This window comes from Dermacentor andersoni, chromosome 3, assembly GCF_023375885.2.
Source record: "Dermacentor andersoni chromosome 3, qqDerAnde1_hic_scaffold, whole genome shotgun sequence".
Lineage (NCBI taxonomy): Eukaryota > Metazoa > Arthropoda > Arachnida > Ixodida > Ixodidae > Dermacentor > Dermacentor andersoni.
In genome coordinates this window covers 20,638,993-20,662,266 of record NC_092816.1, presented here as the reverse complement: position 1 = coordinate 20,662,266, position 23,274 = coordinate 20,638,993, and the positions used below count along the sequence as shown (strand labels likewise).

At 44.2% G+C, this 23,274-nt stretch overlaps 2 protein-coding genes across 9 annotated transcripts in view; one reads left to right on the top strand and one right to left on the bottom strand.

Annotated features, from left to right (window-relative positions):
• Window positions 1-8,556, top strand: part of Usp32 (Ubiquitin specific protease 32) — a 115,367-nt gene extending 106,811 nt beyond the window's left edge. For 6 of the 7 annotated variants that reach the window (XM_050168868.2, XM_050168890.2, XM_050168862.2 and 3 more), the window contains 2 exons: window positions 1,414-1,506; window positions 7,448-8,556. In XM_050168868.2, coding sequence (XP_050024825.1) covers window positions 1,414-1,506; window positions 7,448-7,618 — 264 coding nt within the window. In that variant the 3' untranslated portion in view covers window positions 7,619-8,556. The remainder of the gene's footprint in view (window positions 1-1,413; window positions 1,507-7,447) is intronic. The other variant, XM_055065481.1, reaches the window with a different exon arrangement.
• Window positions 8,554-23,274, bottom strand: part of LOC126519281 (carboxypeptidase D-like) — a 58,073-nt gene continuing 43,352 nt past the window's right edge. Inside the window, exons 20-26 of one of the 2 annotated variants that reach the window (XM_055065488.2) lie at window positions 19,662-19,877; window positions 19,102-19,166; window positions 18,771-18,902; window positions 17,618-17,803; window positions 15,920-16,022; window positions 15,162-15,457; window positions 8,554-12,871 (exon numbers count right to left, since the gene is read on the bottom strand). In XM_055065488.2, the coding sequence (XP_054921463.1) occupies window positions 15,162-15,457; window positions 15,920-16,022; window positions 17,618-17,803; window positions 18,771-18,902; window positions 19,102-19,166; window positions 19,662-19,877 (998 nt within the window). In that variant the 3' untranslated portion in view covers window positions 8,554-12,871. The remainder of the gene's footprint in view (window positions 12,872-15,161; window positions 15,458-15,919; window positions 16,023-17,617; window positions 17,804-18,770; window positions 18,903-19,101; window positions 19,167-19,661; window positions 19,878-23,274) is intronic. The other variant, XM_050168910.3, reaches the window with a different exon arrangement.

Below are 23,274 nucleotides of genomic sequence, written 5' to 3'. Positions count from 1 at the left end.
AAAACTTGCATGCACTAGGCAGTTTCAGAATCGGGATAATTCGCTTCAAAATTCAGCTTAAGACATTGCTTAAAACAGTTGCAGTACAGCACTCATGTTGATTTATTATGTGTTCCATCGTGGTTTCGAAGTGCGCTGCCATATTCCACACTTCATTATCTCAACAAAATTTAGATTGGCCTGCTCCAAACTGCTTTAAAATGAAATTTAGTCTGCTCCGAAACGCAACGTGCTCCAAAATGACCTTGGGCAGTCCCACCCCTGTATACCTGAACTCGCCCTTCAATATGCACAAGAATTAACAACACTGAAGCTGGCATTGGCAGTAATGATTCAACACCACATTGTTCCAAAAGTCCCATTTTTAGTATCTTCGTCTTTTTTTTTTTTTCCTGGCACTTTCCCACATTTAGCGGCAAGTTTACATTAAAAATGTTATATAAAGAACAAAATGTGGCATCGTGGTTATTAAAACATAATACCTGGCCTCTTCCAATCACTTTGCATTTCTAAACTATTGAGCATACTATAGTGAACATTCTAGTTGGCTGGAAGTGGAAACTGTTACGGCTGCAGCATTAGCCACATGTGCACTAAGAGCCACGTTGACAAACCGTCATATCAAGATTGCCGACTCTTTTACAGTTTTCTGTGGCAGTGATGCATCATGCCACGTTCACGCTGACTTGGGCCGTGTGAATATCGACAGCAACAATAAGATAGCAACACATGAGTGGCCATTGGTCCAAATCCTCCAAGTGTAGTGCACGAGGTACCACATGGAAAACTACACAAGAACGAGAGTGGTGGGTCAGTGCCTTCAGGATTGCAGATGGTGGCACACAGAAAACTATGCAATAACTAGAGTGCCACCATTGTGGCCTCCAACATTGCACCAGTACACATGCCAGAGCTATCATGGAGGTCACAACTGCCGTACATTGTACTGCCTCGCTCTGACGCACACTGGAGACATGCCTTGGAAGCATGGTTGTAAGCAAGTGACTTTCCTCGTGGCTTCTAAAATCTGTGCACGGCACTTGCTCGTTGCTGCGGTCGTATCTTTATCACGGTTGAACTGGAGCTGGGATTGCGCTGCTGTGTGACCAGTAACATCGCACTTTCATGGTTCAAAACTTTGCTTGCGCCCTCTTATCACAACCTAGTTCGAACTGTTCGTTGTAACAGTGCAGTGCTTTTGAATATGTTTTTTATATGTGAACACAGTTTCAATAGGGAGTGTCAAAGAATTGTAAATGCAGGAAAATGTGGTCATTGTAACTGATAAGTTGTTATATCTGGAATCGTTATAAGTGGGTTCAACTGTATTATGGCATTTTTGCAACATTGCACGTAAGAACCTGGAACACAAATTTAATTTTGTTATGCCTTCTCTGCTGTTATGTTTTCCAGTGCCACACAGGCATTCTAGGAGGAGGGCATTATGTCTCTTATGCTTGTAATCCAAACAACAAGTGGTACTGTTACAATGACAGCAGTTGCAAGGTGAGTTGATTCGTCTTCATGCATGTATGTACAGTTGGCCACAAAAGTTAATGGGACCCTGTCATGGTGGCTTAACGGCTATGGCATTGTGCTGCTTGGCATGATGATGCGGGATCAAATCCCAGCTGCAGTGACCACATTTTGATGGGGGTGAAATTCAAAAAAGCCAGTGTGCCGTGCGTACATTGGGTGCATGCAGAACCCCAGGTGGTCAAAAACCCGGAGCCCCCCCCCCCCCCTCCCACACACACACTAGAGCATGCCTCACGATGGGATCATGGTTTTGGCATGTAAAAGCCCGGAATTAAAAAAAAGAAAACGAATTTGTGTGAAACTAGGACACATAGCTTCAAATTCAGTCTCAATCAATAATATAGTTCATGCAACCTACACAGTGATGCATTGAATTAGAAGTACCATGATTTAACGGAGCAGAAATTCAGTTCTCGTGGAACGTTGCATAAACATTTTTGACCAAACTGTACCTTAAATCCTGCACAATATATCCACTTAAATGTAGAATAAAGCAAGGCCCTGTAGTATATGAGGGGGAAATGCATTGGTCTAAAAACATTTGGTTTATTTTGGTCATACAAGAAGCAGAATATTCAGTGCCCAAGCATAATACAGGAAGCAGATTTGACATGCCAAATCTAGAGGGAAATATATCATCGGTGAAATTTTGCAACATGCGTATGTATGTACAGTCTTTGTCAAATGTTTATGGGCTGCTCCATGGTTTAAGTACTACTATATAATCATAATCATGGTTGTGCATAATCAGTTTGGTTGTGTGCTACTGCTCCTGTGGTGCCCCTGACATGACGCATCATGGTGGAGTGATGTAGGGCGCCAGGGCCTCCTGACCGGCTCCAATAAGGATAGTGTGGTAGCTTATGTCTTCATATCATCTGCTGCGGTATGAAAAGCGGTTCGCAGCAATCGGAATTCAGCACAGTGAAAGCTGGGTGAAGGAAGTGGCAACCGCAAAGACACAGCCATGTTGCTCTCATATTTTGCACTTATACAGACAATCAAAATATGATGCAAAAACAAGTATTTCTACATAGCATGTACTTATCAATAATGCGTAAAGTTCATTGTGTATATTTTTTAGAGCAAGGACGCCACCATGTTGCTACCATTAATTTTTGCAATTATAAAGGTAATCAAAATATGATGCAAAAACAAGCATTTATGCATAGCATGTATGTATAAACAATGTGTAAAGTTCATTAAGTATATTTTTGAGAACGATCCGATAGCTGTTTATAAAATAAGTAAAAATTACAGCGTATGAAAGGGATGCGTCTAAAGGTGCCTGTACTGAGGGAGGCTTAGGGTTGCGTTGATTGCATGTCTGTGTCGTTGATTGTCATCGTCTGTGCCTGCATGCCTGCACAGCATTGCAACATTTTAGCACAGGTTACTGATCTCAATGCATGGGTTCTATGCTTTGCTTCTATAGAGCTGGTTATTTTAGAAAGCTTTAGTCTAACGTTAACGTAATAGAGAGGTTAAGGGAAATAGTGTTACCGTTCCACAAACGAACTTTGCAGAAAGAGAGTTTTAGTATAGTGTAGTTTATGTGCGAGACACTATTCGATTAGACTTTAAATTTCACTTACATGGTAAACCTAAGTGATTTTATCTATTCAGCAAGCTTTGCATGTGTGTCCGAAAAGTGCGAGAAGCAGCACAGTGAAAGCTAGGAATGCATTGTATTTATGCTTTCCATGTCTGCCGATGCGCGGTGAAATCAGTACAAACAGTACAAGCTGTCAACCATGGCCTCCGAGATCTCCTGATCTCGGAGGCTATATGCTGTCACGCCTGCCTCCCGACTTCACCGACAGGTGGCGCTGATCCAGGAGCTTTCTCTCGTTAGGCCTCAATGCATTCAAAACGAGAAGCAATCTTGAGAACTTCGCAAGGTTATCCATAATACTCTTGTCATCAAAGCCTCCTAAGACTAAGCGCATAGAGCTTTATATTAGTACAACTAGAGGGAAATCTGGCACTGCGATCGTTCAACCATCATGGGAATGATGGATGTACAGGCTACGGATTGGCATTCTGTTGACTGGCGAACTAGTCTACAAGTATTTTTTGGCAGTTTTGGTTTCGCTCCAAGCGCAATTGCTATAACCTGCAGTGGGACAGTGAAATGCAAAGCTCTCCGCCTTTGTTCTGTTGCTCGATGAGGTGATAGCGCACTGGGCCAGCGGCTGAGACTATGTTTGTGTTGCGGTGTGGTGTCGAAGCCCTGACGAGAAAGCGACGGCATCGTAAACGTTGAAAGACCATGTTTTGACTGTTCGGACCTTGGTTTGTTAAATGCGTTAGGTTGGCACTGTGGCGTTACGTGCTTTATGAAACTTCAGAATAGGAAAAAGAAGGTACTACTGATACAAGACATAGACAGTTGTACTTCTGATGGCTTGACAATCAAATTTTATTGAGGGCTTCGTTATGCATTGCTCGTTTATGTGCTCATTGAAATACGTGTTTTAGGACTTTGAAAACACAAACTTACTTGTGGTAGGAAAGGTTGCTGCTTCCTGGCTGTAGTCTAGTGTCCCAAAATGGGCAAGTACAAAGCCACGCCATAATGCTTCAGAAGCGGTACGTCAATATAAGATATAATGAAGCATACTCGTACGAGGCCACAAGAGCCCTAGCTAGCACTGCAACAGATGTGCTTAAAACTACTTGAAGATGCTCGGCGATCGTGACAGCCGACGCAGCCTTTCAAAAGAGTGGGAGACTTCGCAAGTGCCTGTCGTCTGCGAGAAAAGTCTCGCATTCGCATCGAGCAGGCGTCGTAGCAGACGACACTTGTAGCATTCCTGTCAAGGGCGCTACACTTTCTCAGAACACATTTTTATTTCCATAAATACTTGATGAGTATTTTTATATCAGTAGTGCACGGTTATTATTGCTTTTGTAAAAATAAATAAATAATTATTCTCTGGCGTTGAATCGGAAACAGAATCACATAAGAATGCATACACTGGTGTGTCCTGTTGATAAACCATAATAAACCGTGCTTCAATCTCAGTCATACGAAGCTTATGTAACATGTTGTACATTATCTAAGATACTGAAGAAATAAAATTAGATTTTACGCAATAATATTTGAGTATAGCTTCGTTTACTGTGCCGCGAGGAAATGCCACTAGTCTAAAGATTGAAGTCAATCTGAAGCCTGTACTTACCATCATTCCCATGTAGGTTGAGGCAACGCTCAAGAGAGCTCCCGTAGACACTAGCGCCAGATTTCCCTCTAGGATATTTATTTAGACACTCTATGGACTAAGCGAAAGCTGTATACACAGTCGTTTGCTATAAACGAAGTGAATTCTACAAAAGCAATGTGAAATTCAGTTCGAAGCGAGCGGCCGGGATCGCCGCCATGCTTCACATAAACTACGCAAAGACATTAACATTAAAATCTGAGAAATAGTGTACATGCGCTAAATGCTATGGGTCGTTTAGTGTGTTGCACATGCCCATTTTGATCCCACTATTCCACTAAGCCTGCTATTAAGCTAAATATGCTAAGCTAAAGCTATCTTAACTGCATTGCAATGACTTTTGAAAAATTCATACCGGGCGCGATCGTATTAGAGATTCTTATGATACTTGGCTCTATGAACCAGTTTTGGTACCCAACGTATAGTGCCTAGAATATACTAGCTCGTGAGCCGAATGCGGAGCATCTCCAACGGGGGATTGTGGCACTGCTGATGATGCCTGGAGACCAGCCGTGTTACCACGGCAACCAGACATATGATCGTTCGCTAGTATGAAGAAAACAGTTTCTTATTTTTATTGAATAAGCACATAACTATATGAAAAAACAAAAACTTACGCCATGCTTTGTGCAACGGCATGTGGTTCCGAAGCGAGCAGTGAAAACACCGGCTTGGTACACTTCAGTACAGGGCTGTGCCATTGCCGGCAGCAGGTATCATTCGTTGCCACCACGACGCCTGCACTCAGCACACTAGTGGTGTATTCTGGCACTATACCCAGCAAGTGGGTGTACCATGAGGTCATGGTACACTAACTCACTTTGGTCATGCAATCGCTGTGACTGCCACGGGAAAGCACAGCCAAAACATGCATGTGAAACCATCTTGTTCATTTTTTACTAGCAGTGTCGTGATACACAGTTTTATTGCCACACGGCGTCTGGAAATTTAGCTCTGTATCACGTGTGTGCGACCATGACACCAGGTCCTATATTTCAAGACCAACTTTAGTGTGAAATATAAAAGCTTTTAAGTGATTCTCAACTTTCGTACTTGCTAAGTACAATCCTTCTGCATGCAAGAAACATCTGCAACTATTTCTACAACTCTACAACTTCAAAAAATGTGTGCTTCACTCTCATGTAAATTGCAGATCTTAAGCACAGTGCTCAGCTATTAAAATTATGAAAATGCTGTAATTGGCCCTCATAGCAGCCACTGCTTTACACCACTGGTCAGAGCTGGGGACATAGCTGATGCACTGTGGTATAATAGTATGAAACAATGCCTCCTTTACTAGATGCCTGCCGCGTTGTCCGGTAGCTCGGTTCCGGGCCCTCTCCCTTTTCTCTCCTCCGCGAAAAGGCAACGAGTGCCTCTCGTGGCGAACGCCTGCAACTTGCTATCATGTGCTGCGGCCTCTGAGATTAACGTGGCATCTGTCACCGTCTCGGAGGCCTGCGATAACGCTCGCTAACAGACGCCCGCGCGTATAACGCGCCAGCGGATGCATTCAGCCGCCGCTGCCACATTTGCCGGGAGTTGAAAAGGCAACGAGCGCCGCCTCACGGAATTTATGCTGAACTAACTCCAACTAAGGAAACCGCCGCTACAATGGGAAAGCGAGCAACGCGGCAGGCATCTAGTAAAGGAGGCATTGTATGAAAGCAAGGGCCTTTGGGTCACATTGTGACGGTATTTGGCCCCCAGCAATCACCGAGAATTCACCAGTAGTGCAAATAGTGCCGCCCACCATGCAGGCTAGTTATCACGTTTTAATCGCTGAGCACTGCATATCAGCTGTGTTACCGTTTAATGCGATAGCGTTAGGGAGCCCGTGTAGCAGAAAATCAGGTGTCTGAGTTGGACGTCGTTTTGGCAAAAATAATTTGGAACCAAACTTCGAACTGCGCTGCTGAGCACGAGGTCGCGGGATCGAATCCCGGCCACGGCGGCCGCATTTCGATGGGGGCGAAATGCGAAAACACCCGTGTACTTAGATTTAGGTGCACGTTAAAGAACCCCAGGTGGTCGAAATTTCCGGAGTCCTCCACTACGGCGTGCCTCATAATCAGAGAGTGGTTTTGGCATGTAAAACCCCATAATTTAATTAATTAAACCACTCCTCTACCACCAAAGTTTCTCATACCTTGTCTTTCAATCTTTACAAAGTTATTCCTGCGAATGTTGAGAACGGCAGCCCACAAACAAATGTAATGGAAAAAAACACCAACAGTGCATGTCCTTTAGCTCTTCTCAGACTGAAATATTAAAAGTGCGAAACAATAACTAGAGATTAACCCATACAAGAGGCCACGTTTCTACCAGAAAGCTTGCCTTCGTGCATAGTGTTCGCAGCCAGCATTTCCTGGTAAACGTTATGGTTACATAAGCCGCAGTTGCCGGGAAGCATGAAAAGTAGTAAGGGGTCTTTAAATGGCTATCGCGTTCCACTTTTAAAGGCGAAGCTTAAGGGTCCTCCAAAATTTTTTATTTGCAGAACTGTTTTTTTGTAAATATTTGTCAGTTGGAGCCAATTTTATCATGGAGAATTTTGTCGACGCAGACCTTTGGTTTGGCTTGTGTGGCATGCAGACTGACTGGAAGTTGTAAATTATGCACAGTTACTGCTGGATTCTGTAAATACTTTGTGGTTTACCCCAGTCGTGTGTCTTGCTTTGCAGGAAGTTCAGCTGGATCAAATAGACTCGGACTCTGCGTACATGTTATTCTATGAGCGAGAAGGCATCAACTACGAGGCGTACATGCCAAACACTGAAGGCAAAGTGCCTGACGCAAGAGACATTGACGACGAGTTTGAAAATGACTTCCGCAAAATGTGCGTCTTGCAGTAGGCACTGCATCAGCAAGGCTTTTTTTTTTTTTTCCTCCACCCCTTTGCTCCCAGGCTCACTAAAGTGTCGTGGAACTCTTGCAAAGGTCAAAGACTTTCTTAAAGTACCATGTTCAGGCATGCCATTCCTGTGGAGATGACGCACTTGTAACGGGCTCGGATTCGAAGAGCCTTCTCATTTCTTTCATGTTGTGTCCGGCTCAATTTGTATCTTTGTGGAGTGGTGACACTATTGCGTTCTAAACAATAGTTGTGCTATTCCAACACCAGCTGCCCTTCCCAGTTTTCTAAATGCCTTCAAGCTCTTTGGACCTCTGCAATATGTGTGCATTGACATTTTTTTTTTTTTTTTTTTCCTGTACAAAGATATGAACATAGAATGTAGTAGAATGCTTGCAGCTGTGCTGGTTCATAAAGCTGACAGGAATGTGTTGTGGTTGCGGACTTAACTCATGGAAGGATTTGCCTGTAAGTTGTGCGTTGGATGGACAAAAGCATTTTTTTCCCTTTCCCCTTCCAATAAGCCATTGCAGTCAGTGTGAATGCAGAGGTACAACTTGTGCTGCCACAAGGAGGAAATTGCTGGCACGAAAGTCATGCTAGTTGTGTGCTAGGTCATTTTTCTAATCAAAAAGAGTCAGTTTTCAGGTGTTTTTACATTTTTTTTTAGAAAGTAGCAATGGCAAGGTTTAATATAAAGAGAAACGAATGATTAATAAATGTACATATATACATATATTACTATGAAGATTATACATATGCATATCTGTGCTGCCTGTTTTGAAAAGCTGGCCAAGGAACTGCCCATCAATGTGATATGGCAGATCTTGCGTTTTATTGCGGCTTTAATTCATTCATTGCTTGGAAAAGGCTGTGCAGGTATAGTCTGTTGTGAGTGAAGATGGAAAAAGTATTAAAAATACTCGTTGCCATGGAGAAGGTGTTTTGATTCTGTTTATTTCTGCATGAGAATGACTAGAGGAGAGTAGTTGCAATTTTTCCTCATCTGGGCACACTTAGTTCTTTTTTTTTTTTGGTTGTTGTTGTTACAAGAGAAAACATATGTCAACAATGTGTTCAACTTTGTTTTTTGGAAGACATGACAATGACACAGGGTGGGTGCAGTAGATGTGTGAAGCTGAAATGCTAGAGGACAGCTGCCATTCAGAGTAAGCACATTGCACTTTTAAATTTTGTTTAATTGCACTAGGACCTTATAGTAATGTCATTGCAGTTCCCATACCAAACAAATTCCTGAAGTTAAACATACAACAGGCTATCTTACAAGGCAGTAGCTATTGCACTAGAACTATTACTGTCCTCCACCCCTGCAAGGTACAGGGAAACGGTACAAATGGACTGTATGCAGCAATCTCTACACAGCATTCCGTTTCTCACATCTGCAAGCACTACAATGGAAAGCTCTGTCAAGATCCTGTGAATACACTGCTCCCAAAACAAGTAACGCATACACACACACATCCCACCAATAGACAACCTTCTGTTACTTGATGTGCAGTACATCCCAGGTAAAACAGACGGGGTAACATTTGAACAAGTCTCGTGACTGAGCAGCAGAGTGAGGCAAACTAAGAGAAAGACACCATTGGGCATTATGCATGAACTTTGGTTGCTTTAGGATGTGTCTGGAAACTTTCCTATGTAACATGCAACATGACAACAGTACAGTTTGCTAAGTACGCTTGAAAGACGTGCAACCTTCCCAACAGCATAACCCAACCCGAAAAATTGGATTACTGGCCAGTGTGGCCATTCTCTGTACGAAAACTAACTCGCTCAATAGTTATGTGCATTCCACAAAGGACCATTTCAACCCCTATACAGAAGAGTTTGAGCACCTCTACTCATATAAAATACAGAGATAGGAGAAGTTAGATTCAGCAAAAATGACTCTTTGGCTTTGGCACTATATTTAAATTGGCATGGTGAGGCATTACATGGTAATCAAGTGGAATCTGTGGTGATTACTCAGCCTATATTAAGGCTGAACTTTGACATGACCATAGCACAATGAAGCCAAGCAAAATTTAAAAACCCCGGCTAGAATAAAATGCAGAACTTCAATTTACAAGCATAGCTAACACAAGTGGTGGTGCATTAGTACTGTATTTACATGAATATATCAACCTTTGTATGCATGTGCAATTACTGGGCTGAAAAATCACAGTTGCAGAACAAAATTATCGCACAACTAGCACTTCAAAATACAGCGAGCTCAAGCACTAGGCAGTTTAGTTTTGCAGAAAGGCAATTGCACACTTGCGTAGATGCAAGTGCACAAAAAAAGAAAACTGGGCACCCTCTTGGAGTAGTCCAATAGTCTAATGCACACTCGTGCAGCCTTATTTACATAAGTGCAGTTGCTTAGGCATGCATGAATTTCAGCCCTCATTGCCATGTGTTATGCAAGGGGTGATCTAATTTGACAATGTATGCCCACAGCTCCAGTACAGCACATATTGCACAATGCTAAAACATTCATTTTAGTTAAGTGCTCACAACTACAGTTGGTTGCATTGCACACATTAGTTCATGGGATGAATGCAATACATTTTAACGTCCAACTCCCCTCGCATTCATGGCTGTCTTATATTCACGCAAATACAGTACTGTTAAACCTCAATATAATGAAGTGTGTAAAATCGGCAACATGCTTCATTATATTAAAATTTAATTTATTGAAATTTGACCTTTTATCCAACTAAGTACAGTCTGCAATGGATTTTTCTTACACGGAAGGGCCTGCGAAATTTCATGTCATGTTGAGAATATCTTCACATTGGTGGTACAAAACAAAGCCAGCATCGTTCACAGTGGGATGACGCTATCGTGAAAGGCACCAGCAGTGGGGAGCGAATGCTTTGCCTGCCTTTCACTTGCACAAGTTTCCAAAACTAGAGGTTACACAACCCCTGAAACCTCCAGTACTACACATGATGCCATTCCCACTCTGCACATGCGGCAGAGGTGACAGATTACCTCAAACAGTGACAGATTACCTCAAACAGCGCGTGAGCTGCGGATGCACTTGGGCGCGCTTGAAAAGGAGACGCGCACCAGCCTGCCCTTGCGTGGGCTTGGTCACGTTACCCCGAGCTCGCTCTGCTACCTTCCCCCCCCCCCCCCCCTCACATTTCTGGTGCATAAAGAAAGCGCTCATCAAACCACCATCCTACTCGCCTCACCCTTGCACACTTTCACTTGCGCTCAATGCATACAGCGTGGGGTGCGATAGGATCTAATAGCATTTAGACTTTATACGAAACATGACACTGCTATGCTTCGGTGATCGCTCTTGGTTGCCTGCCATGCAATTTGAGATGTGCGTTTGCAAGCAGTCACATGTAATTCAACCATTTGCGTCCCCACAGGCTTCTATTTATTGTCTCGGTATTCTTTGTTATTCCTTCGCAGCGACAGTGAAATCGCAATATATTGAAATTGTATGTGAACACACTTCATTATATTGAGGTTCTAAATACATGGTGTTCTACAGACAAGAACTTATAGAAAGTTAAATACTTTGTTATGTCGAGAATTTCATTATATTGAAGTTCATTATATTGTGGTTTGACTATTTCATGATATACACTGCAGATGATGGCCTACATAAAAACATGCTTACGGTCTACAAAACTAGCACAACAAAGCCAAAGAACTCATTCTGCTGACTTAGTAGACAGAAGTCTGGCTGATAATGTTTACAAGGAAATCTCAACAAATATGTTCTTAGCAGGAACCATTCTTAGGAGTGGGTGCAATCACAGTAGTCGTACATTGAAATAAGGCCACTGCACATATTGTGACTATTCACTAAAACAATGTAAAATGCATTTTTTCTTTTTGGCCGTCTTACTGCACATATGATTTGCAGACATGCACAACTTTCTATGTACACAGTCAAACACTGCACTGGATACGCAATAACTGGAAATTTTGCTTTAGTCGCACAAGTTTCTCAAATAGATGCTCTATCACGTGGCACGGAGTGCGGCTGCTCTGAGACATCACCCAATGAATCCTCCTACAGTCATATAGATGTGAAAGAAGCAGTGCCACAGAGGTGGCTCCCCCAGTTAGTATCATCACAACGGCCTCACCAGCTAGCATTAAAGTCGGGTTGCTGCTAACCACCATCAAAAAGTAGCACAGGTCCAAAAATACAAAGGAAAGAGTGTAAAACAAGGTTACAAATAAAAGTGATTGCACCATTGTAAAAAAGTGTTAAAATATGCCAACACTTCCCAAACAACTGGTACAAGGTGTTGACAGCTGTACATTCAAATGTTGGAAACTAATCTAATACACTCGTTTGTTCAACATAAGCCTACACAATTCAATTTGCAGCTGTTCGTTACCAGTACACAACAGAATTCTCTTACCACTGCCATTCATTTAAGGTATGATGGCTGCATAAGTGCTTGCCACTAGTTCTCTGCGTGTCACTAACCTCTGCTGAAGTACTGGCAGTGCTCAGTTTCGTGTCCATGCACCACATTCACCTGACCCCTTGCATGCACTGTGCTTATAGTGTGTTTGCAGTGGTAGATGGGATGAAACCAGAAGCACCTCTACTATATTTGCTTGTTTTTGCCCAAGCAACCTTTTTCCTTGGAGTCTGCTTCCATAACTAATTTAGCAAAAGGACAAATGCCACATGTGGAAGCTATCTCCACCATACCTGCAGACATATGTACAGCTGCTCACTTTTCTTTAATGATGCAAAGCCAAGGGAGATCCAAATTTTCTCACAGCCTGAGCATGTCACCAGCGCTGAAAATTTGCACTCCACACTTGAGAGGTGCATGCAGAGAGCTTTTCAGCTCTGGGATGCATGTCCAGTTTGTAAGTTCATGGCTTAAACACTTATTAAGCAAGCAGCTGTACATGCACAAAATTTTTGCTCAGCATTACCATGCGCTGGTCAATTTCCTGTCTCATTGTGTGAGCAAGCAGGCTCCAAGTTTGCACACCAGGCCGCTTCCATTTCCTTCCTCTCGGTAGTAAGTAAAGATTAAAATGCAGCAAAGCTCTGGAAGCATCTGGTTGTCAAAATCACGGAGAAAGTCTCTGCCTACGGCAGCTGAGCAGGCGGCATTCAGGCATTTAGTTTGGCTGGCTCCTTGCTGCCACCTCGGTGAGCACGCTGGCAGACTGGAAGCTCCACCAGCACAGAGGGGTGGTGACAAGGGGTTTTTCGAACATCAATGCCCTGAGTGCAGATTAGATGGACCTGTGCGAGAAAGCCAAACAGTTAACATCATGCAGTCTTCAATGTTGAAGGCAAAGAGCTTTTGGCACTTTAGAGGATAGCGCAGGCTTAACACATTTAGCGGCTTGGAGTAAGTACTGCGCTAGACGCTTTGGCCAGCAGTTCTCAATGATGCATTTGAGAAACATTGTACACAGTAAAAGAGGAAGTCCCTTGTCTGCCTCGCTATCTCGTCTCAAGTTTACGAGTATTCCACTCTAGAAGAGGCAGGGAGAAGAAAGGAAGTGTTTGAAGTATGACCGGAAAGTAGGCACCACAACTGTGATTGCAAATTGAATTTACATTTGAATATTTTAACAAAACATGAACAATAGCCCCACTTGCTAATAAATGCAAAGGCAGTAAATGGGCGTCTGAAATCTTTTGGCCAGAACTGTTGTTCAAGCTTGGCATCTGCTGCAGTGAAGGCTTAAAGGTACAAGAGTGTTACCTTCCTTGTTACAGCTCTGGACATTGTCCAAGAGAGTACAGACAATAACGGATGACTTGATGTGTTTGCTCTACACGCATGTTAGTTGTACTTTGCAGAAAACTTGGCCTGGCACACATTTCAAGTTATCAGGTCTGTAGAACTATGCAATACTTGCTGCTGCAAATAGCCTGCCTTCAGTGCAACAGACACAGCTGAAATGCCACTGCCATCTGGGCCTGACCACTGCAGGTTCCTTACGGTACATACTATTTTAATATAATTTGTGAGAGAAAAACAAATTAGTTAAGGCAGAAAGCTGGGCTAGTTAGTTGCACTGAATAATATATTTACAACATGCTTGCAGGCCTTAATTTCACGTTGTGTTCTATATTTAGAGCAGTAAAGATGTCACACAAGAAGGAAACCTAAAAGAAAAAGGGTTGCAGCATATTTAGGAAGAACAGACTAGGTGCCAAGGGAAGGAAAACAAAGCCAAGGGTGGCAGAGATTTAGGTGTAGTAATGCAGTTAGGAAGTTTGAAGGCACAGGTTGCATACAGCTGACGCAGGAGTGGTAACTAGAAATTGCAAAAAAAAAAGCCTTCATACTGCAATGGACTTCAGAAGTGTTTCAAAGCCTTTTCACTGCACACTATTTTTTTCTTTTAATTGCTTGCGTGTAAATATGTGGCACATGACTTGCACTTACATGCACACATGCACATTCCAGTCGAACAACGGTTTCTGGAGTAAGTCAGTATCCAGGATGCTATGGTATAAGATTGTCTGCTCCACAGACAAGCCTGATGCAATGAAATGTAAGCATGCCAGAGCAGCCACTGTGAACATGCACTAAACAGGCAGTGGTAAAATATGCAGAACAAAATCTTGCAGTTTGAGAGCACAAAGTAGAAGCAAACACTTGGAATTCAAAGGTGAAGGAAAGCATAAACTTTAAGCAGAATCAATACCTTCAATGCAGGAAAACTCGCTGTATAGCTTTATTCACGTGGCCAAGCACCTCCGCTTGCTCAATAGTGCAAAGAACTGCACTTCTTGCTTTTTTTTTTTATCAATGCAATTTAGAATACATTTTCAGCAAAACCTGTTTTTCTCACACAAGGCACTCCGGAGAAATTTCAGTCTAATGTAAGCGCAGTTTCTAAAGTACAAGGACTCCAACATGTCTAGAGAAATCATGCCCACCTCCATAGTTGCTGCTCCATTGTAGGAAAGGCACATTTCCCAAGAAATTACAGCAAAAAAATATAGTTGCTGATAGCTACTTGAAAATGAATGTCATGAATCAAATGCACACATGACTACTCCGATATACTTATAATGGTGTTGTCTGCTCACAAAGTACAGACATTTAAATGTAGGTACCTAAAACCAAAACTGTTTCTGTATCTTGCAGGCAGCACAAGTTTATTTCCATGCTTTTTGCAAAATTTAAAGTTATGTAGCAAATTAACGTAATTGTAGACAGTAAGCATACTAGGTGAACTCAAAAATAAATGTATTAAGAGCTGCTTCTGTAATGCAGCCAGCCAGCCAAGTAAGACAGAGAGCAAAGTTTCATGATAAACAGGGCAGAGAGGTCAGCCCGAGGTACATTCTTGTAGGCCGGCTGCTCTGCAGTGGGTGGGAGATGGGGAACTGCCAGCCAGGCACATTTATAGGGCACAACTTCATTGCATCAGCAAATCACTTTCTGCTATTATCAACAAATAATTTTTGACTACAACAAACCAATGCCAATTTCCTCGCTTGACAATGATGCTTTTCAATGCACCTGTACCAGTAGGGCAGTAGCCACATACATATTACCCCTACTCACTCACTTTGCGCTACTTTTCCAGTTGCGGGTGTTGTAGATTTCATCCTCGGAGGAAGTGTCATCGTGGTACTCTGCCGCCTTGAGCAACTTGCTGTGCACGCTGCCACCGGAGGCACTGTTGCTGGCACCTTTGCGCCTCTTCTGTGGTCCTATCCCATCATCATCGTCATCATCGTCAAACAATGTTCCACCATTGCTTTGCACAGGCATGAAGCCTGCTCTCTCAGGCTGTCGCTGGCTCATCACCACAGTGTACAGACAGAGGGCACTCACCATCAGCAGCAACACCAGAGAACCTGTGCAAAGAGGGACAACATGGAATAACATTCATCACGTGGGGGCTGTCTTGAAATGTATGTTGGGACAAACTTCAGCCTGCCTTTAAATGTGTCAAGTGCTACTTTTCATTTTCTCTGCTTGTTCTATGCCAATATAGAGTTGGGCCAAATGCCGTCTTCTGGTAATGTGTTGAAACTGACAGGGCAAAAAGAGAATTCAGAAATGAAAGAGACCACAAACAGCACTGTCGAAGTCTGTCACCATGCTGTTAATTTTGATTAAGTTGTACCAAATAGCTCAAACTTGTATCTCGTTAAAACTATGTATGCTTTAACATAGAGGTCCGTTACCAGTAAACACCAGTTTGGATGGGAGACTAATTACACACAGAAACTAATCCTTGTCTAGAATAATGTAACTAAGGAAATTAGTATTCTTTAGCAAGCAGAAAAACATAACATGCAAGAACTCTTACTCACCTGTAAGAACAACAAATACATGTTTTGGTAGGCCAGCAATCACAATGTTCTCTTGCAGGAGGAACTCAACCGTTGTGCTACGACCGGCATAAACTTCCACAATCTGTAAAGCATAAAGCAAGAAGAAGGGTTCTGCATTGTGATGCATTCATGGTTTTTGCATAAACCTTTCACTGGATAAAAGCAGTTTTTTTCGTCCACTTTCATTTTCCTAAATGTTATCACATCTACATTTAAAGTAAAACCACTGCTAATCTCCCCTATGCTTTCCTTGGCTCTATTAACTGTTTGCTTCATGCGATTGTGTCTAACAGAAAACCAAGCCCCTCGGTCCTCCTTCATCTGGTGATCATACAATAAGAGCTACAGGGTCCAGGGCATCATACTAGTTCAACTGTATGTAATATAGAGAGCACATGAGTACCTTGAAAACTGCTAATTATGCATAGCACGCATATCTCTCTTTCCAAATTCCTCTACTCTTCACCTTTTGCTGTGCTGATTAAATTCAGTGGTAGTGAGTTAATATATAACGCAGTGAGTTAATATATAATATTCACAGAAGGTGTTTGTGTAGGATCTGTGAAAGCTGTTTCTACACAGCCAGAATTGCCCCTGGCATTTTAATTTTCATTGAGATCACTATTTATACTATAGAATGTTTTAACACAGCAGACTAGCACACGTCGGCTTTCACACGTCGGCTATCCATACGGTGATAACTGCAAGTGAATATGCTCACAGCACACCACCATTAAAATTTCAGAAAAATGCACAAAGAACAAAGATTGAGCGCTTCCTCTTTAATGAAAGAGCTGCTGCACACATCAGGCGTAGGATTAAGTAAGTAAAGGGCCAAGCATACAACATGGCCTGCACCACGAGGCTGAATTGAAAGGCTGCTGTACCAGCATCCTTGGCATCAGGTCCATTCAATTTGCCCACATCACTGTGAACTAGTTCATGGCAAAGCACAAGAATTTTAGAAATTGTGCAGCTCAGCTTCAGTGGTGCAGTCACAACGCAACGCTCAAAACGAACGCCGAATTGCATATGTGGTGCAGGCGTTCTGTTTTGTCTGCATAAAGTGCACTGTCTGCATCAGTTTGAGAGGCTCCGAACCACAAGTATGGTTGGCTCCCGAGGTGTAAACACATGCTATGTTGCGTAGACACAGCAGGCGTGTGTAAGTGGGATTTCAACAGCGCCCACGCCTGCATGCTGCATCGTTTGCTGCGCTGCTGCTTCACACCTGCACACCCACAGTAAAATGGCACCATCTGCTTGGAAGGTGCAGAAAAATTGTGAAACCACCCTGCGCCTTTCCTGCATGTTTTGAAATGAACAGTGTAGTTTAGAGGGTACTATCACTGCACCACTAAAATTAATGGCAGGGTGCAGCACCTCGTGAACCGGTTCAGATGGTGCACACAAACTAAACAGATTAATTATTTATCAGCATCAGCAACACCTGAACTCCTGTTGTATACCACCCATGAAGTGACTCAATCAAAGGTGAAAAAAAAAGGGTAGGGGTTAGGGCAAGGAGAACACCAAAAACGGCTTATGCATTGAGTTCCAGCCATATGTGAGGTGTTCATACTTGTGCTCATTAGAAAAAAAAGAGGGCACCATATTCGCTGATGCCGAAACATCTCTAAGCGCAAGGATATAGATGTGAAGCACCTAGAACCTTGCCTTGGTCATGGTGTAGAAGTCGGGGGCACTGATCACCACCTGGTAGCTTCCCTCTCCCAGTGGAACCCAGAACTCGCCTAGCTTGGTACTTGGCCTATGCAGTGGCTGGCCTTCAATGCTAATGTTGGCGCCAGAAATGGGATCGCGGCTCTTGGTACGCACGTAACCTACCAGCCCTTGCGTAGCCTGCAACCAAGAAGTCAGAAGAGCAACAAAAGCATTTCCCTTTACCCTCTGCCCATGCACTGTCAAGGAATATGGACATATAAGATGGAAAGCAGGAGACAGTATTGCTATTTTGGTAGCATCTTTCTCATCACTGGAGTGACACAACAGGTGGAAAACATTTACCTACAAGCTAAAATGCATCACAATTCAGCAGCACACAAATTACCTAAGACCAAAAAGAAAAGAAAAAAGAGGAAGAAGGAAAAAGAAAAAGGTGACAGCTTGCTTAGCACAGTACTTGGGGGCAGAATAGCATATATACTAGAAGAAAACAAAAACAGAGCACGAGTTTCACATGACATCTAAACTGCCATCTAAACTGACAATTCATTTAAAAGCTTTTTTTTTTTTTTTTCAAAGCGACAGTTCTTTGATTAGGGTATCTGCAACAGATCCTGACCATTCTATAACACTGACAGAGACCTGCCATTGAAAATTTCCTTGTTCTTTCTGGGGTCAAACTGCTTTGAATTGAACGATACCATTTATAGCACTGATCATAATGGTAGAAATGCACCAATAACATTTAAAATTGCCTTCTGTTCATGAGCTCCAGAACATTACAGTTTCATCTGCTCTGATGCAATCATCTTGATTGAGCACATAATATTAAGTGGGCTGGAAAGGAACATTCACATTTGTATGAACTAGAACACTTCTCTTTTATGCTTCTACATTCACCAATGTGCACAATACTTACATAAAAAGGATCATCTACACGTATAAAAGAATCATGTTTAATGTAAATTTAGGAAATGCTGGCACATCAATGTCATATAATGAACTCAAGTATAGTAAAATACAAAATGTGGCATTTTAGTCTGAACTGATAGCATTGATTGAGCTATATTAATAGTTCTAACAAAGTTTATATGCAAGGTACATTCATAAGTTGATCTGCCAATTGTAGAACCTAGTTGCTGACCTGGAGCAGGTAGTTGAGTATCGACTGCTTGTTCTGAACCCAGAGAGCAGAGAACTCGCTAATGTTGGGTGCTGGACAGCAGGAAATGAAGGCTGCTGTCTCATAGGTTCCAGTCTCTCTGTAGCTGATGTCCTACAAGGAAATCATGTGAAGTTACCAATGATAAATGCAGGAGCAGCTGGTGCAATGCTTTCTTGCCTACAAGGGCTATGAAGACATTATTCTCATATCAGAAGCACTAGAAAAAAGTAAAGGAAATGTAGAGCTCTTATTAAGACCTGAGAAGACGTTGTGTTAAAGCAACACAGTGATGCATTTGATGCCTACTCACCATAACAGAACCATTCAGGTGTCCTAGGTCAGCTGACTCGGTCAAAATTCCATCAGATGAATTGTCTGCAAGTGTGAGTGCATGTTGACAACAATCGCTGCAGCCAGACCACACACGTGGAAGAAAGCAATGACTTAAACACTCAGCTCATGAAATTCAGTGCAACAAGATAAGAATAAAATCAACAATGAACAATCTGCGTGCAAGTGAGGTAAATATGCAGCAACTTTCTGAAGCCTTCGAACTGTCTTTTGTAACCTAAGAGCATTAATAATGAATTACGACAATATATTGATTCTTTAACTACAATTTCATTCCTTCCTTATCATCTCTTGCAGGAATTGACAGGTTTTAGCAATAATGGTAACACAGTGGTGTGATTTCCAACCAAAGATCGACAGAAAGAATAAAACCTGGACAGAATCGTAATCTCTTGTTTTCTGAAAAAAGATTGACCATACATTGAGACACTTAGCTGATTGCTATACCTTCGCAGATTTCTAGTGCTGAAGTCGTACTAGGCTAGACAAAAGTTAGAGCAAACATTTTGGTACACTCACAGCTCTTTTTCCCACAGGCAAAGGCCCCATTAAGCATGTCATCATTGTGGTATGCATAAGTCTTGGCCAGTTTTCTGAGCACTGCCGTGTCGATGGCACCAGCACTTTTGGGCAGTGCTAGTGCCAAGCCGCCAGTCAACACGTTGAGCGAAGTGACAAAGTGGTATCGTTGTGTCCACTGTTGCACAGCTTGAACCTCCGGACGTGAACTACGCCCTAGAATGAAAACAGAAAATTAAGATTTGAACTTTGCTGCCTTGCCTGTCGAATTCAATGTTTTCATAAAGGTGCCAAGGAATTCCTGCCCCACAAATAAAATAAGAAATACAACTGAAAAAACAAATGTGTGTGTGTGTGTGGGGGGGGGGGGGGGGGGATTGCCCCCAAAGCGTTACTAAAACTGCATTTCACAAAATTCAACATATTTGTAGAGTAACTCAGAAAACTGAAATACAAATAAAGAAATACATAACAGTAAGCAGTACACTAAGAAACCACATGGGTTCTTTGTTGACAAAGGTACTGTGGCACTAGTAATAGAGAAACTGCCTTGGACTGTCTCCAGTGCACGCACATGCTTAATATACTCAAGCTTTCAGTTTAAACTAAAAAGAATGCCAAAAGAAAATATGACTGTCAGCTGAAATCGAAGACTATGTTTCTGTGGACCAAATATGTAGATCTACTGACAAAGGATGTTCAGCATCCCAGAAAGCAACACAATAAAAACAAGAAACAGGTGGCTGCCTCTAATTTTGCTGCACCAGCTCCTTGTCTCATCAGAGACAGTTACAATTCCTGGCTAACTGTTTATTTAAAAAGTTATTACATTGCATTACAAGATAAATGAAAACTTTAGATGGCATCTTTTGTAGACTTTTCCTGAGTAAAACTTGTGGGAGATATGGGGTTCTCCTCCATACTCTTGGGACAAAGGAACGACAACACAGTAGTGCAAACAATCACAAGGGCATTTATTGCACCTTTCATAGATCAATGCCTGCTAGCCGAGTTGCTATCCCCAAAACATGCCGATGGGCGCGCGACAAATCTAGAAGTCCGACTCACCACGACCGCAAAGCGAGCGAATATGTTCGCCCCATGCTGGATCCCAACGCCTGGTCGTTCGCGTGTACAGTCACGCCAACGGTGTCCAAGGCGGCCACGCGAGACGGTCTCGCAGAACCATGGTCGGCGCGCGCGCGCGGTACGTCCGGCGCTGTTCGCCGACCCGCCGGAAAAAGAGCCGCCCCTTGTCCCTCGGCGCCCGAGTAACCCCGCCGCGGCGCGACGGTCGCGACATCTCTCGCACCGCGCTTGTACCACGCCGCGGGCGCCAGGCCACGCGAGCCGTGCGGGAAAACAGCATATCAGGGGATGCGCTATGCGGGAAAAACATCAGGGGACGCGCGAGAGTCGCGCATCCCCACATCCCCCCAACCTTAAATCACTACATATTCCGGCGAAACATTTCACACAGTCTAACATCAACACGTGCTTCGCGAACAATGTGGTACATGCAACAGTGGCCGCGCCGGGGAAATGTCCACACGCTGTCCATAACATGCGAGCCGACTGTCCTTGGGGTACACCGCTGGCGTCCGCCGGTCACCGCAGCAGCTTTGCGACTCGACGGCACGATCTCAGGCCAGGACTCCGGAGACGACGACGCAGTAGTCGGTACGAGCAAGCGTCGCTCGCGCCGACGCGCCCAGCTGGCAAGAGCCGCCGTAGCTGTCGGTGACCGCTGGCTCCTTTGTCCGCCGCCGAGGGTTGTGAGCTGGATGCAGGAGGCCGCCGAAGTCGCTGCGCCGAACTGGCCACAGCATCACCATCGCCCGGGATGACTCGATCGTAGTCCGGGGCAGCCGCGCAGACGATGTGCAGGTGACAGCCAGCCAGGGGTGACTCCAATCACGCTGCGTACACTCAAAACACTCGGCAAACACTAAAGTAGTGCAAGGGAGAGGAATTCTGCATGCGCATCGCCCACGTGGTACGATGTTCAACTCGGCTAGCAAAAGATCGGGCAGCTACTCAGATGCTAAGTTCACGTGAACGAAGCTCGCTTTCTTGAGTCGAACGAGTAATTTCAATTCGTGCGAGGCTAACTAGAATGAGGGAAGCAACTTGCAACACCTCAACGCCACGGTCCACCAGGTTGTGTCCCTCCACGTGCGACAGGCAGCTTCGTAAAGCCTTAGGCCTAAAGCGTCGCTACTCTGACAACAACCGGCATCCAAAAACAACACTCAATATGAGCGCAAAACAGGCAGCCGCGAGGAGACGTTAGCTCTGTGAGGTGGTCCTACTCCGCTCGGTGCACACAGCATCCGAGTTGACGGCGCCCACCGTCCCAGACGGTGTCGGAGCGCCCGGTGCCAGGCCGCAATACCAGTCAGCCCGTCGTGGCACCCGTGGCCCGCGGCCACCCGGCTCCCAGAGCCGCGACTTCATCCGAGTCAAAGAGATAGAAGAAGCTATTTACATAAGAAATTCGGACCACCCACGAGGCTTTCGTACTCACTCGCTTCAGGCTTGCCACTGCTCCGCGGGCGCTCAGCCTCGCTCTCCCAGGATGCAGACCACGTGGCTCTCGTACTGACGAATGTCATTAAAGAAAACGCTTGCGAAAAGGCTTAGCATGTTGACGTGTTCAAACACACTACAGCCACCGCCGCCTCGCTCAAGAAAGCACGCCGCCAACGCTAGCGATCAAAATCCACGCTAGCCCTACGCTTCGGTTCAAACAAAGGTCTCGAACCAAGCAAAACTGTTAAATCTATCGTCCGATGCCCCAAGAGGTCCACGTTGGGCAGCCAGATGTGGGAGATATGGGGTTCTCCTCCGTACTCTTGGGACAAAGGAACGACAACACAGTAGTGCAAACAATCACAAGGGCATTTATTGCACCTTTCATAGATCAATGCCTGCTAGCCGAGTTGCTATCCCCAAAACATGCCGATGGGCGCGCGACAAATCTAGAAGTCCGACTTACCGCGACCGCATTGCGAGCGAATATATTCGCCCCATGCTGGATCCCAACGCCTGGTCGTTCGCGTGTACAGTCACGCGAATGGTGGCACGTTCGAAGGCGGCCACGCGAGACGGTCTCGCAGAAGCATGGTCGCAGCGCGCGCGGAATGTCCACGCTGTTCGCCGGCCCGCCGGGAAAGAGCCCGCGCCTTGTCCCTCGGCGCCCGAGTAACCCCGCCGCGGCGCGACGGTCGCGCCATCTGTCGCACCGCGCTTGTACCACTCCGAGCGCCGCGGGCGCCAGGCCACGCGAGCCGTGCGGGAAAACAGCATATCAGGGGGATGCGTGAGAGTCGCGCATCCCCACAAACTAGACCAATCACCAGTAGCACGTGAAGACACTGCTAAATTTTTTACATCACGCTGTAGCCAAAGCAAGGAACTCAAATGGAGGTGCTTAGCCTTAATTTCTCCACTAACAAACCATCCTTGTCAAAGAAATACAGTGATGGTTCGAAAATAGAAAATTAAGCTGTCAGACCAGCCTGATTTCCTGCTAACTTTGGTGTTCCTTTAGCATGCTACTTCAGGGCCTACTGTATTGTAGTTTTAGCTGCTGGCATTAACAGATGCAGCA